Raw genomic sequence first — 16,262 nt, 5'->3', positions numbered from 1 at the left:
GCTCGCACGGCAGAGCGGAGTTTAGATCGGGCAGAGTCTCAGAAGACCCTCAAAGAACATGGAGAGGACCTCAACTCCTAAACCTGAGCTGTTCTGGAACACTATATTCTAAAAGCGTCTGCTAAAAATGAATAAATGTATTCTGTATGGCAGAATATAGATCCCCCTGGAGAAAAATCCTTCCTGTGCAGTACCGTCTCCTCCCAGGAGAGGGAGATACCGTCCAGGAGTACAGAGCACGCGAACAGCGTTCTAATTACAGATGACTCCATCTTGACTGTGGGTTTGACTGTGGGAGCCCCGGGCAGTAAGGGGTCCAGTGTGTGTGGAGGGAGGAGGCTGTGAGGAGGGGGTGTTACCTGTCGTTCTCCACCAGCAGGGCCAGCCGGCCGTAGCCCCACGCAGCCTTCCTCACACAGGAGAAGATCAGCAGCAGGAACTGGAACAGCAGAAAACGCACGGAACAGGAGAGTGGACCTTCATGTCAACACGCAGACATGACTGAATATTAACACGCTCACACATTTACATTTAGTCATTTAGCAGACGCTCTTATCCAGAACGACTTACAGTAAGTACAGGGACATTCTCCCCGAGGCAAGTAGGGTGAAGTGCCTTGCCCAAGGACACAACGTCATGTGCATCGGCCGGGAATCGAACTGGCAACCTTCAGATTAGTAGCCCGATGCTCTACCCGCTCAGCCACCTGACTCCCCTACGCACGCTAAGAGGCTAAGAGCGTCTGCTATATGACTAAATGTAAACACCGTCTTTTATCTCTTGTTTTGCAATATGCATCCATATCTCCAGATGCCATTTTAAAACATCAAAGCTTCTGCTAAATTAATACATGTCTGCATCTGAGCCAAACAGATGTACTCTCCTGTATTGGAGATGGGATGTGTTGAGCTATTCCCGTGGGGAACACAAACAAAAGAAGGTCCCAAATTCAGCAGCTTTAAGGAGCTGTTGTTTTCTTTAAGTCATATGTGGTTGTCTTGGAAACTACTGGGGAGAGGTCAGTGTGCGCACAGGAAAGACATACACAAGACTAATGACCATAGTTTGAGAGTGGTCAATATAGGCAACTGTGAATAGACCCACGTATCCTTAACAGGAGGGGGATGGGGAGAATAACTGGCAGAGAGAGAGAGGAAGAAGGAAAGAGAGATGACAGAGAAGGTGAGAGGAAGACAAAGGATGAAAAAGAGAGAGAAAGAGAGAGGGAGGAGAGAGAAAGCGAATAGGAGAGGGAGAGAGAGAGACAGAGAGAGAGAGAGAGAGACAGAGAGAGAGAGACAGAGAGAGAGAGAGAGACAGAGAGAGAGAGACAGAGAGAGAAAGAAAGAAAGAGAAAATTAGAAAGGAAGAGCGAGAGGAGAGAAATAGGGGAATATGATCTTATCATTCATCTAAAATATGAACAACATTTGACAGAAATTAGAAGCCTTGGGTGACATGTCTATATATATAGCAACAGAATAGTGATGAGTGACTGTAGACAAACACAAATGCCAGCCCAAGGTTCTGTCTAACTATATCTACAGCTGACCATAAATCATTTTCTCATTTTAACCGTAAATATGTTCCTGTAGGTCAGGATGAGAGAATGAGCATTAGAGGAGAGTTCTCATGGACGAGGGGGAGTGATTCATGTCTGGCTAGCCATGCGTTGGTGATCAGAGAAACCTTGACTGAGCCGTGGAGAACCATACCGCTCCCACTTTGATGCTCACATCTAATTGGTGCATATCAGCTCATTGTGCTTTGTCTGCCTGTCTCTCTTTCCTCTCGGCCTGTCTCTCTTTCCTCTTGGCCTGTCTCTCTTTCCTCTCGGCCTGTCTCTCTTTCCTCTCGGCCTGTCTCTCTTTCCTCTCGGCCTGTCTCTCTTTCCTCTCGGCCTGTCTCTCTTTCCTCTCGGCCTGTCTCTCTTTCCTCTCGGCCTGTCTCTCTTTCCTCTCGGCCTGTCTCTCTTTCCTCTTGGCCTGTCCCCAAACATTGCGGGTAGCCAAAACATGAAGCATACACTGTGAAAACTAAGTCCCAATGGGAAGAACCATAAGAGCACGTAGTTGAACAAGTTACAATTAAACAACATGAACCTCAAAAAAGGGTGTACCTGTTGAAAAAAACAAAGCGACCAGCAAAAAATATATTACACAGCAAGTACAATAGTTTTAAGTCAGTTACAACTAACCAAAAAGAGCAACAAGTCTCTCCATAAGAGTCATTGTGATCCTGGAGGAAACATTAGATCCAGCCAATAATTCCTAAGACCGTTGTACTCCCGGAACAAGTGCATCTTGAGCCTTTTCTTGAAGGTGGGGAGACAGTCAGTGTCTCTGTATTTCTCTCTTTCCTCTCTGCCTGTCTCTCTTTCCTCTGCCTGTCCTTCCTTCCTTCCTTCCTTCCTTCTTTCCTTCCTTCCTTCCCTGTATGTCTGTCTGTCTGTCTGTCTGTCTGTCTGTCTGTCTAGAGCCCATCTCTGAGTGCTGGTGTGTCTCCTGTGTCTGTGAACGCAGCTTGACTCTGCCTCCTCATTAAGACCCTAACCATTAACCCGCTGTGTTGTCAGGACAACCAGGGAGCAGAACTAAGTGAGCAAATGAGAGCGCAGAGCTTGTAAACGAGGGCTGATAATAAACAACGTGAGGATCAGGACAGACAGCATAACAGAGGAGGAAGATCCTGAAGTCTATTATGATCTGGAGAAGGAGAAGGAGAGGGTATCCATGCTGTGATCTGTCACCAGTCTGAACATCACATGGAGAACTGATCTATTTGTATCAGAGCCCAAGATTACTGTAAAGACAAAGGAAACTGATTTGAGTTGATACTGAACACAGTTTACAGAGGGATGCCTCCTGTGAGCTCATGCTGTCATGTCAGTGAGGTTATACTCCCACGAAGCGCTGAAAGGCTACATCGATGAGATGGGAAGTCATCCACTTAGACTGTTCGTGGTAAGGTCAGAGTGTGTGTGTTTGTATGTGTGTGGTGTGTGTGTGCGTGTGTGGTGTAGTGTGCAAATACGTGTTTGTGAGCGTGTGTGGTGTGTGTATGTGTGTGTGTTTATGTGCGCGTGAGTACATATGCGTGTGTATATATGTGTGTGTGAATGTGTGTGGTGTGTGTGCGCGCATCAGCGGCCTACCATCCAGAGGACCACGTTGATGGCGAGGACGGTGGGCACGCCTCCGAAGGGCAGGCCCTGGAGGACGGAGCTCCGGGAGTGGGAGCGGTAGCACCTCTCGGCCGTGCTGTTCTCCTCCCCCAGGGGGCCCAGGAACCCCAGGACATCCAGCTCCATCCCCCTGACGTCCACAGGGGGCGCCCTGCTCACAAACAGTGACGAGTCCGCCATTAGTCTTCCGACGGTTCAGAGTCCGCGGTCCATCCCTGAGGGAGAACAGAGGGGGGTGGAGGGTAAACGTCTGAAACACCGTCTCTGTTGACTTGTGCAGACAAAAGACACGTGTGTCTATAAGCTGAGGTAAAAGCTTTGGTCCTGGTGACACAACAAAATTCACAAGGGGGTCACAAAGTGTCCAGCGATAACCGATAGCCTGCTGTTCTTCCCTCTCCTGGTTGGCTGAATCAAAGCTGAGGTGGAGCTTTGCTTGCAGCTTGTTGCCATAGCAGTTCATCTTTCCTTACAGCGTTCATTCTTGATTCATAGCTCTTTCATCTACAGTAATTTCAAGGCTATTCTAACGCCTGGTGATTTCTGTCAAAGACAGAATAGGAAATGAATGGTTCATTTAACCAAGGCCTCTTCAGGAAGGGCAACTGACCTCAAGGTTGAATCAAATATGGTCTTTTAATGGATACCCATGCCTTTTAAGAATCCCCGGACTGCAGTGTGAAGGCTGACGCCTGGAGACTGGGGCTTCCCGATGACATCATTACTGGAGCCTGATCTCCATGGACGCATCTACAGACAGGAAGGAGAAGGGTCACATGACCTAAGGGTCACATGACCGATCGCTGCAGGGCCGGACGACGGCCAAGCCTAAACCTGATGAAGAGCCAGGTGCTCTGTAATCATGATATAAACAGTAGACAACAGAAAAGGTTCTTTGGACAATAGAAAATTGACCGCTTTGCAAACCACGAGTCTGTATGTTCGTGTGGGCCAGTCTGTTTCTCCTCCTGATCAATTCAACTTTGACAGAAAACAAAGGGAAATGAGTCCATCACCCACGCTGCCTTATCTACAGTTAAGGCCTGGGCCATATACAGGACGATCCCAAGCTCACAGAGCAATCAACACATATCCTGTTCAGCTGTATGAATACACACAATGTTAACGGACCAAAATCAATATCTTCAACTTCAATATCTACAAGGGGCTAATTTAGCCGTTTTGTAGACAATATTATGTATTGAAGGTGATCTGTATTGGCCCGTTACTAAAAGCTTAATGTTCTCTGCCGCAGGACAGGGCAGCCAAAACGAAGCACTTTTTCCTCTTACATAAAACAGAGAGAAAGTGACATGGAGAGAGAGAGAGAGAGAGAGAGAGCGAGAGAGAGAGAGAGAGAGAGAGAGAGAGAGAGAGAGAGAGAGAGAGAGAGAGAGAGAGAGAGAGAGAAAACGCTATGACGTACTCAAAATTGGGAAGCATTTACAAAGTAGGCAAGTGGGCGTTCTGTTTCTGCATCACGACTGGTGTCACTTCCTGTGACTCTCCGGCACCTTATGTGCGTATGTGATGTCACAGGATGCAGTGAAGCCGGCATTCAGCAAGCAGAAAGAGAGATGAAGCGACAACAGGATGTTTCCCAGAAGGCGTAAGTGGGCGAGCTGATGAATCGATAGCTAGAGAGCCTGTCAGAGTCACACCCTCACAAGGATGCCTGGAGTTGCAACAACGTCTGTCACAGGAAAACACAGAAATAGACTGCTCTGAGACCCAAGATGATCTACGTGAGATCTGATGGCCGATTCAGAGGCAGCGACTGGGGCCACCGTCGCCTGGAGCTCCCAGAGGACAGCTCCAGAGGAGACCGCCCCCGTGGAGCAGAGGACCATCCATACTGCTGTCTTTAAGGAGCTGTGTTTCTGTGGCAGCCAGCCTCCTCTATCCCACAATGCACCCCTCTCCTCCTCAGTCTCATTGTACACAGGTTTTGTACACAGGCTTGCATACTGTGGTACACTGGATACGTACAGTGCGATACATAATGACGTGTGCAGTACATGACACAATATGTATTTACAGAAGAAGGCTTCTTCTAGCATGCAAAACAGCCTGGGGTAATGTGATATGAGCAAGCACAACATTCTCCGTTGTGATAGCGATGGAGAGAAGAAAGCAAACACTATCGCTTTCAAAGTTAAATCAATATGAGGCTGAATAACCAGACAAACAGAGAAGCTATTAGGAAGAGCAGCCAGGAGGTTTTATAAAAGCGTCAATCTCTGAGGACAAAACGCAGACAGCTTAGAGTAGGTGTGCAGAAGGAGTTAACATGAGGTGGATGGAAAACAAACACAGTAGAAGCCTGACATGCAGTTGTTCTAACCCTCTCAGAGGTCTACTTTTCAGCTGTCCATCTCCTTCAACAGAGTCAAAGCTGCAAACGGCAACATGAAATAAATTCAAATGTAAGAAACAGAACCCCCAGTTCCTGTCTGAACTTCAAAGCTTTCCTCCAGCTGTAGTTTGATGGACAGTGGTGGTTTCACGAAATAATCCATTGAGGAAGTCCTGTCTCGCTGAAGGCAGATTGCTGGAACAGGATTTGCTGGAATATAATTGGTTGCAAAGCAGCAGACAGATCCCAAAATAACAGAAATGTTCATAACACTGGCATTGAGCTGTCAGAGCAGCTATAAACACTCTCCACTAACCGACACACCATGGTTATAGGGGAGAAATTCTCCTAAAAAAATAGTACTTATTGTGCCTTTAAGTCTTGCCTCGCTCTGCCCTCTCTCTCACCTTCCTCGAGTCAGGCTCAGTGTCGACTAGTGCTCTCTCCATCAGAGCGGAGGACCACTGCTCTTCCCAGAGACTCCTCCTGCGTGAGGCAGCATGCAGGATGCAGCATGCAGCATGTAGGATGCAGCATGCAGCATGTAGGATGCAGCATGTAGGATGCAGCATGCAGGATGCAGCATGCAGCATGTAGGATGCAGCATGTAGGATGCAGCACGCAGCTTGCAGGATGCAGCATGCATGCTGCAGGATGCATGAGGATGATGCCGGGGAAGGAGACTGCACTGGGCTGGGTCGTGGGGCCACACAAGCAACGTCACAGTCTTCACCACTGTGATTCAGCATTATTACAAACGCTACCCTCCCTCGACCTCTCTGGACATCTCTCTGCCTCTCACCGGCTTATTTGTTATTCTGACTTCTGAACCACAGAACCTCGGCAGCATGACTACTTGCCTGTCTACTTGCCTGCCTGCCTGCCTGTGTCTGTCTGTGTCTGTGTCTGTGTCTGTCTGTCTGTCTGTCTGGCCATGCATCTTCCTGTCTGTCTGTGTCTGTCTGTCTGTCTGTCTGTCTGTCTGTGTCTGTCTGTCTGTCTGTCTGTCTGTCTGTCTGTCTGTCTGTCTGTCTGTCTGTCTGTCTGTCTGTCTGTCTGTGTCTGTCTGTCTGTCTGTCTGTCTGTCTGTCTGTCTGTCTGTCTGTCTGTCTGTCTGTCTGTCTGTCTGTGTCTGTCTGTCTGTCTGTATGGCCATGCATTTTCCTGTCTGTCTTCAGAGTACAGGAGGAAGCAGCTGCTGACCAGAGTGAGGAGCTGACGACACACCTGAGTTTCAGTCACAGAGGCAGAAAACAAGCTGTTAGAAAAGAGCAATGCTAGCTCAGGCCAACTAATCTGCTCAATGCACCAGACAAACAGCTGAGGTGTGTGCGTGTGTGTGTATTCGGGTAGGGGGGGATTCTCAGAAAATGAGAATTCAAAATCAGTCAATCAGATAAAATGTTCTACAAAAGCTACAGTCACTAAAGCCTACCGCCTCTAAATAATTGTGTTTTCAGTGCAAGCTGTGTGACATTCTATCAGATATTAATAGCATGAAAGTGACTTCCTCCAAAATATCACATTCTGCTATGGAATATAATTATGTTCATCCCACAACAAAATCTGTGTCACTCCAAATGGGCAATTAGAGGGTGAAACTAAGATCATCATCGGAAATAAATAATCGACATCACTGCACAGCTCGGTTAAACAGGCCAGTTTGAGAAACCGTCTGTCTGACAAATTGGTCACTGAGCGCAATCACTCATGGGACATCCAGATGACGTGCTAAAGAGAGAGTAGAGACACATCTACACAATAAAACCTTCAGACATCAGGATTCATGACCTGCTTCAGTGAGTGCGTGGCAGGGAGGAGTTGGGTGTGGTAGAGAGACGTAGGGGCTCCCACAGAGAGGAACTCAACCACAAATAAAATGTCAACTGGAAAAGACATTGACACCTTGTCAGCTAACTGTTTGTGTCATGTGAGGATACAAGACTGCCTGGGAGGTTGGCTTGTCAATTAGTATGAATAAAACAACCGCAGGGTCGAGGGTGCTGCTTGGGGCTTGACAGAGGAGGCAGGAGTCTTGTTTAACAAGGCCTGGTCCCTGTGTTGTTTGTGTTGGCCGACTTCTGGAAAAGACTGAAGCTAGCGACTAAGCCATTTTCACTCATTAGCTTCGTAACAAAGAACCACAGCTTGTATAATATGCATGAGCTTCCTCATAACTCTCACAATCCCTCATGTCTCCATGGTGGAAATGTGGTACGAATGGGGAAAGAAAAAATATATGTATACATAAGCATGAATAAACAAATGAGATTGTGCTATAAAAAGCCATCTTCAATTGAAATTCTGAGTCAGGTGGCTGAGCGGGTAGAGCATCGGGCTAATCTGAAGGTTGCCAGTTCGATTCCCGGCTGGTGCACATGTTGTTGTGTCCTTGGGCAAGGCACTTCACCCTACTTGCCTCGGGGGGAATGTCCCTGTACTTACTGTAAGTCGCTCTGGATAAGAGGGTCTTCTAAATGACTAAATATAAATGTAAAATGTGAAATCTTCACTTCATTAGTGTATCAACCATAACTACATTACAACTATCCCACAGCTTGGTTGCTTCCCCTCAGACTTCTACAGTCCCCTCCCCCCTGCTGACGTAAAAGCTGTCAAAGCAGAACCTGCCACTCGCACCAGAGGCCTGTCTGCCAGCTCAGGGTTTATCTGCTCTGGCAGATGGGACTGGCCACTCTCCCATTCACACCAATTTCCGTCCAGCATGAAAAGTGCTGGGCCAATCACAGTCATTTATCTGAGAGGAGGTGGGTGTTATTAGTTTGCATCCAGAGGTATTTAGGCCTGAGGCTGTTGATAGCAGCCCTTAGATATTGAAAATGAACCTCGAGGTTCCAGACTCATACGCATCTGCGAACTGGTCTGCCGAAGCTAGGCTTGGGAATGGGAACTTTAATGGAGAGGAAGGAGCAGTTTTTCAGCACACACCAAAAGACTCCTGGGGAGGTTTCTGACACTGATCAGTTGTCGCAGGTCACAGAAAATCATGGATAATCCTCTTGTATTAAGGCGCTAGGAACACAGTGAATGATGCCTTAACCCAGCTGTGAAGCCAGGGAGCTCTGATAACAACAGGCTGGGGGCTGAGCCCTGCTAGGCCTCACTCATAGTGGAGATAAGACCGTGCTCAGCCCTCAGCTGCTTCTCTGTTTACTACCGTGTCCTCGAACACTGATCCACAGCTCTGTGTTGTAGGGAGGCAGACCGTCAGACAGCTTCTGTTAGCTTCTGTCATCGACACATCTACATATGAAGAATAATCAAGCCCTATCCCCGCGCAGCTCTGTTACAGAGTAGAGCCGGATACACAGGCACCTCCATCTGTCCACTGGGGGGGGGAGGGGGGCTGGGGGGCTGGGTGGAGGGGGGCTGGGTGGAGGGGGGCTGGGTGGAGGGGGGCTGGGGGGCTGGGGGCTGGGTGGAGGGGGGGCTCTTGAGACACTCTGCCTCAGGAGATGGAGGCTGTTGCACAATCTGCTCCCCACCTGCTCTGAGTGGGGGTGCATCCCTGTGCTAATTCACACACACACACACACACACACACACACACACACACACACACACACACACACACACACTGACTGGCCCAGCATGGCTGCTGAGGAAACTGTTTTCCAGCCAAGACTGCTTCTCTCCCAGCCCTCTCGGCCCTGAAGGCTGAATGAGCCACAACATGACTGGAGTGATGACTGCACACCCAGGCCTGTTTCAACACACAGAACACCTGCTTTCTGTCCGCTTCCTCAGGCTCTTCAGCACCCCTGAAGAGCCTAAGTAGACCCTTCTTGCTGTTTGAACTCCACCACTAATTACTAAATAAGATTAGGATGCAAAGGGAAAGGTATAGTTCAGTGGCTACAGCGTTTGACAGCAGATTAAGATGTCGCAGGTTCAAATCTCCCCCTGTGCTTTATCTAGTTTTGGATTAAAGCATCTGCTAAATGAATAACTTTTAATGTATTTGAATTACATTTGTTCATGGAAAAAATATTTAACAGACAACATGTCAACACATTAGATTGAGACATGGATGTGGACAATTAGGCTTTAAACCCCACAAACACAGCCCCGACCTCCAGGTTAACATAGCGGGTCTTTATAATGAGAGCAAGATGTATTGATCAGACTTAGTTAATAAACCCCACTCCTACTGTTCAATACCCAGACAGGCCTCATTTAAGCTGAGTTGGCAGCGACAGCTGATGAAGCAAATGGGATGAGGTTGACGTCATCACAAAGGCCCCAGTCTGGACCTCTGTGTGTGATTATGAAGATACAGCTTCATAATCACAGCATACCTAACTGCAGGTCTGGACAGGGACTGAAAAACGGGCCGGGACTTTGAAACGCAAACCGGCCAACGACCGTGTATTATTATTATTAGTAGTATCGCATTATGCCTCGGACGTTTGACCGACAGTTCTCCCGACTGTCCCGACGGCCAGTCCAACCCCTACCGAACTGGTAGGCTTACGCCATAGTGCTTCCCCTCCTTTGTCAGAGTGTTCCAGCTCTGAGCCGCACCGTGTAGGATGGGCTCTCTGGAGAGCCTGCCTCCCAGCACATGACCACAGCTTCTGCACCGTTAAAATAGCAAGGAAGTATGTTTCGAATTATGCACAGCAAGTGCTAATTTGAGTTTAAGGTTCTGTTATATCTGTAGCTTCACAAGCACAGCCGTGGTTCCAGGGGAAGCGTGCTGTCATTGGGTGCTGTTATGCGTGTTGTCATGTTGGCTTCTTATGCTTCGTGGAAAAGGCCAGCTGGTCACATAGCATCTCTCAAAGTACCACAGGAGGAGATGAGTCAGTGCACTGCATCGCACATCAGATGCAATCTGTCACACGCACACAAACACACACACACAGCATCATAGAAAGAAATCAATCGGTGCTCATTAGCACAAGATATGACCTCCTGTGAATCCAGCTCACTTTGATGAACACTGAGTTCAGGTGCGCCTTGGATTTTCTCTTGTCCAAACTCCCTTCCCTGTCTGGCACAGAGCTGAAGGGAAGTCCTTTGTTTTAGAGGCAGAATCCAAAGGTTTACGTGCTGAAAATTGCAGCTTTCCAGAAGCATTGGATGCTGAAAATGTAGCCAGGTATCATTTTACTATCTGTTGACACAATATATATCTTTTTCTCTTCTTCTGAGTCATGTGACTCAGAGGGTCAAGTCATCCTCTGTCCACCCAAAGGAGGGAATCTCAGGAGGCTGCTGGAGATCCACAAGGATTTCTTGGCCAATGCCATCGTTCCCAGACCAGAACCAGCAGGCTGGGATGGTTGCAAAAGATCGTTTTTCATATCCCTGTTGCTTGGATATGACGATACCAACATTCTGCACTCATGGCCATGGAAAACTGAGTTCATGAGCTGCATTTCACAGCTAGCGACCATGATGGCAGATTTCTGCCTATCGTTAGTTCATGTTTTGTTACGTTATGAAAAAAGAGAAATAGCCATTCGTTGGAAAGTTCAAAACCAAATTATTGCCCTGGCATTTAAAAGACCATTTCCTTTATTAATTTAATCTTTGAAATGTCAATAGTACTTTTGGTAGCCTGCTGCTTACAAAGGTTAAAATGTGATTCATGAGACTCCAAACAGCCCAAATCAGGAAATAAATATGTTGTAATCTATGTTTGAATAAAGGTCCATATAATATACCATGTTTCATCTCAATTTAATTTATAACAAAGCCATAATAAGTCAATCGTATGTGTTACTGTATTAAATGGCATCTGATAAGTTACCGTTCAACAACTCACAAAGTAAGGTACACTTAAGAGATAAGTGGAACACCACGGGCCCCGGAACCACGGTGAAAGGTCAAAAAAGTCCAGATATTTTTTTCCCGATGCAGAACGATACAGGCGGGTAAGAATCGCTTCAATGTGGCCGAGCATTGAATAGGATTTCTGGCCAAGTGCGTTGGGCTTTGTAATAAACAGCCTGAATTCGTTCAGTTTAAGTGTAGCGATTGAAAGACATTAACAAGACCATTGAAAATGTCATCGTGTCTATTGAACAAACGGAACGTGTGCAAGAGGTGGAAAAAAACACATTTGTTTATTTATGGTAGGACGATGTTGGGCTGATGAATCGTTCACTCTGGTGGATTAAAACAGTAATTTAAAAACAAAGGCTAAATGAATACCCAGCTGATTTTAACCATGAGTGGTCAAAATCAGGTATGTTTAAAGGCTACATAACGAGGGTGGATGACACACGACAGAGTTAGACCTTCACAATATCGCTGATTTAAGGGTGTGTTGTTCCGTGTAGAAATCTTTGCCACATACCTTGAGTCGCTCTCACCACAATAGTAAACCAATATACTGACCTAGCCTTTACTGAAGATCGCCTCACATGCCCTTTCAAAGGCACAGAATATACATGTCACGTAGGTCCTTAAGGACAGCAGTGGCGACACACAACTACATAAACAAGTTAAGCTATCTTAAACAGCAACAACAAACAACATGATATTAAACCATGTTTTATGTTTATTGCTGCCTCAAGCCGACATTTGCCTTATCAATTTCAAGCCAGCGTTTATCTCTGGCATGTGAGAATTCACGGTTTTCTTAGTTCCTGTGCTTGCTCTTTTTTTACAAGCTCCTGACTGCAGCACTATCAAAACACCGTAAATCCGCCCACTTTTGAAAAGCTCTGTAAGTTGATCAAAATTAACTGCAGCTCGCACCAGTAAAACAAGAAAACAATTATTAAGAACCGTGAAGAGTACGGGTAGCCTACCTTAGATCGAGATTTCCATTAAGTAGCCTATGGGTTCCTTTCAGATTTTCGTTATCGCTGGCGTCTGATTCCGACAGGGATGCTGAGCTGCCGTTTATTTTTGCATCAGCACCAAGAAACAAGGAACTCCCACCTGCTCAGGGGCCGTCTGTAAATTGAACACCTGCCTTGAAGATAAGGGAACGTCGTTCAAAACACAAAAGCCATATTACGTTTTTCTACAGAGGTTGACAAACATTTTTGCATACAAGACTTGCACAGATTCGTCCATATGAAAAATCTATTTAGCGTTCCCACCTGCTTTACAATAGGTGAAATGTGTTAGGGGAAAAGCCTTGCAGATCTTACAATAAATGATCATTCTGGTTTAATTGTGACAAATAATCTTTGTTTTATCATCCGCGTCTCCACGAACTCATGGTCAATTTCAAACAATTTACTATTTCTAGTTTATTAGGCTATATTCATATTTATGTAGTGGGCTACTAGGCCTATATTTTGCAATTAGTTCTCTATCGGGTTTCATCAGACGATGACAGTTGAAAGTGTAGTGAGCGCCGCCACCTGCTGGTCAATGTAGGTATTTCTGCACTTGACAAAATAGGTCGAATAATTTAGCATTGTTGTCTTAAGGTCAGCCATAGTATAAACAATATACATTTATACAAGAAGAGGGGAGAGATGGGGAAATCAAAATGCCATATTTAATGTGGTCTACTGTAAAAATGACATCGGAATTTCTAAACAACTTGATGGTCTAATCCAGACCAGCAGGCGGTACTAAAGAGTCGCCCCCATTTCAGTTTAAAGTGCCTCTTCGTTGTGAGATAGCGCAATATTTGGTGATTTTGTGAATTAGTTGTACTGCTGACACCGTGCGAGGGGCTGAAATACAGCTAGGCTACTTCGTGTCGAAGTAAACGACGTCAGGTAACATCCGTACCCTACCTTAATTCTACAGCATTCCATTCATTTCTGCCAGTAATTGTTGGAATGTCTACTCTACAGTCAACCTTATCTTTATCTGTCTAGCATGTGAATTGTCTGCAGCTATAGGCTGCAATGTGTCATATGACGTCCTTGTACGAGACGGTTCTAGTAAATTAATAGAAGTCGTGTGACACAATCAGTCTACCCATATTGGGTTCACATAAAAAAAAACGAGTAAAGACATGCAAACGCTTCTAACAGCAGAAACATATGCTGTAGCTTTAGCAAGATCATCACGATAAACACATGCGCGCAAATAGCATTATCCTGGCAACGCAGAGATATCTACCTCAGCACATTTTAATTGAGCTTTGTTGTCACTCTAACATCTCCTACATCACTTATATGTCTCATAGCTTTCTTCCTAGAGTAGCCTATAGCGTTGTGCAAAAAGATATCTCATAGATGCTGCATGTAACCTACCTCTATGTAACTGTAGTTCAGCCTGATGTTTTTTTTTTTTGCAACCCCCGGGTTTGAATCTTAGGAATGTATTTTCTTTTTCGTTCGGTCAATCAGCAACCCCTAAATTAACAGTTTTCGTGATTCCTTCTGTACTTTATCTTGCCAAGGAGCTGTTCTTTCAGCACCATGCGATTGCCACGTGCCACAATATCACAGGGTCAAATTGTACTGGATTAATGCCACGCATCCATTGTCACGTTTAAACTGACGAATATTTTTACTTTCCTTAGAAATGTTTACCAGGATGTTGAAACTGAAACTCCTCAACGCTCTGGCACCGGCATACTTCTTTACGGCCACTGCAGTGACCTTCATTCTGTACTTCTGTTTGTTCATTCCGACGATTTTCCAAAGTCCTGCAATGTCGCTGGAGGCGTCGACTGTGTTTCACACCGCGGTTTTCTTATTCTTAATGCTGAACGCCTTGGGGAACTATATTATGACTATAAAGTATCCCGCTGAGAGTGCAAACGAGAGCGTTATTCCTATGTGTTCACCAGACTGCCCGGACAGAGTGGATGCCCATTACCTCCTCAATGGCCGCCACTTCTGCAAACTCTGCAAGAAAGTCATTCTCCGGCGCGATCATCACTGTTTTTTCACGGGAAACTGTATAGGCAATAAGAACATGCGTTACTTCATCATGTTCTGCATCTATACTTCATGCACTTGTTTGTACTCTTTGGTTCTTGGCGTGGCATTCCTAACAGTGGAGTACTCCATCTCGTTTGAAAACCCATTGACTTTCCTGACCCTTTTACCCCTCTCCACAGGTTACTTCTTCATGGGTGAGTCTCACTCTAAAGACATCACAGAATCTAAAACCCAGTTTATAACCATTAGACAGATGTCATCACCCTGGTCTTTTTTCTTTTTTCCCCCTTCTAGTCCAGCTCCTAATCTCGATCTCTCTCCCACCAGGGGTGATCTCTGGTCTACAGCTCTTCCTGGTGCTGATGCTGTACGTGTGGCTGGGCATCGGTTTGGTGTGCGCTGGATTCTGCTGCCAGCAGGTGCTGCTGGTGGCTAGGGGCAAGACCTGGTGTCAGATGCAGCGCGGTCAGCTGGTGGAGAGTCGCAGCTCCTGGAGAGACAACCTGGGGGAGGTTTTCGGTTCTCGATGGGTTCTAGGGCTCTTCCTTCCTGTTCAGACGGTGGAGGCTGGCTCATCGGACCAGGCTGGGCATAAGCATGACTGAGGATCCGCTGGCAGGGGTGCCGTAACGGAGGAGGGGGGGGGGGGAGGATTTGGACGATTTTAAGGGCCCTGGGTCAGGCAAGGGGCCCGGCAGAACCCTATTCTTTCCTGTATGGTTTTTATTTTGGTGCCCGGAGAACAATTAGCCAGGGGGTCCAGAAACCCGAAGCGGCCCTGCTTGTTGGCCGTGCGACCTCAACTCTCTGCACATGAACTGCCTCAACAGTGGTTAAGAACACACCCTCTCTCTCTCTTCTCTTTCTCTCTTCCTCTTTTTCAGCCTCTCTCTGAGTGTGTCTAAAGGGGGCCTGAGGAGAGGACTCGCTTGTGGATGGTTTGGTTATGAAATAAGGGCAGAATCAGCAGAGAACAAACCGCTCTGCATTAGGCCCTTCAGGGAGACACGTCTGATGTCGACAATAGAGTAGGGATATGTAAAGCATTTATTTACAAACATTACTAATGGTTAGTTTATTATTACTGTAGTTAATCATTTAGGTTAGTTTATTCTTGGCTTCAAATGGTTATTTATCATAATGTGATACCTGTATTGCTTGAACAATATGTTTGTCATTCAGGTTGTTCAAAGTCAAGCTTGCACCGAGGGTTATGTATTGAGGCATTAGGCTGTATAGCTGTAAAGTATAGCCATTTATAAACATTCATAGAATAATTAATCTTTCAAGCCAAAATTAAACCATAAAAATGGTTTGTAATTTAACTCATCCTCCTTTTAGATCTTCCTGTTCTAAGATAATCCAAAATCAACAGATCTCTTAAAAAACACAAGTATGATTCTCAGAGGCACAAACTAACTTCATGAAATGCTATGAAATGATACCATAACACACATTCCTAGAAGAACAGGAGCCATAGCGATCTAAAACATTTGTGACATAGATTTTTACTGTAGTTATCTTGTCTTTATTGAAAAATTCAAAGAATGGCATAGCCATGTAATCAGTTTAAAATTTGAGTGTCATATTGTTTGAATATAATAGCTTAAAACTTCAGACACATCAAGTGCAATTTCAGTATTTTGTTGCGCTGAATTGTGGTTATATATGGAAGCAAATCAGTGACATGTTTTAAATTTTAAAAGGCATTGAATGCTTAATATTGAAATTTAAACACCACATAATCTGTTGGTTTTGAATTCACATCTTTAAAATTGAAATATGATTTTTGTTTTCAATGTGAAAAAATTCCAATCCAAAAATTCAAGGTTTAGAATAAAAAAATAAATAAAATCAGGGTGCTCAAATTCAAATGGTGAAATAAAAA

At 45.6% G+C, this 16,262-nt stretch overlaps 2 protein-coding genes across 2 annotated transcripts in view; one reads left to right on the top strand and one right to left on the bottom strand.

Moving 5' to 3' along the window:
• The window catches only part of tmem63c (transmembrane protein 63C), a 28,478-nt gene extending 13,503 nt beyond the window's left edge, over positions 1-14,975 (bottom strand). Inside the window, exons 1-4 of the mRNA XM_084681450.1 lie at positions 14,310-14,975; positions 12,326-12,492; positions 3,155-3,399; positions 360-439 (exon numbers count right to left, since the gene is read on the bottom strand). Coding sequence (XP_084537576.1) covers positions 360-439; positions 3,155-3,364 — 290 coding nt within the window. The 5' untranslated portion in view covers positions 3,365-3,399; positions 12,326-12,492; positions 14,310-14,975. The remainder of the gene's footprint in view (positions 1-359; positions 440-3,154; positions 3,400-12,325; positions 12,493-14,309) is intronic.
• Positions 13,921-14,979, top strand: zdhhc22 (zDHHC palmitoyltransferase 22). Its single transcript, XM_084681451.1, has 2 exons — positions 13,921-14,568; positions 14,702-14,979. The coding sequence occupies exons 1-2, from the start codon at positions 14,013-14,015 to the stop codon at positions 14,977-14,979; spliced, it is 834 nt and encodes a 277-aa protein (XP_084537577.1). The 5' UTR covers positions 13,921-14,012.
• The last annotated feature ends 1,283 nt before the right edge of the window (positions 14,980-16,262 follow it).

Source organism: Hypomesus nipponensis, chromosome 3 (assembly GCF_054491055.1).
Source record: "Hypomesus nipponensis isolate SF chromosome 3, ASM5449105v1, whole genome shotgun sequence".
Taxonomy (NCBI): domain Eukaryota; kingdom Metazoa; phylum Chordata; class Actinopteri; order Osmeriformes; family Osmeridae; genus Hypomesus; species Hypomesus nipponensis.
The sequence above is the reverse complement of the archived record's forward strand: the minus strand, read 5'-3'. Positions and strand labels throughout refer to the sequence as shown.

Bases quoted from the DNA above. Each gene is read 5' to 3' on its own strand.
- zdhhc22 (XM_084681451.1), top strand. From the start codon at position 14,013: ATGTTTACCAGGATGTTGAAACTGAAACTCCTCAACGCTCTGGCACCG. The intron at 14,569-14,701 runs GTGAGTCTCACT...CTCTCCCACCAG, and splicing joins CACAGGTTACTTCTTCATGG to GGGTGATCTCTGGTCTACAG.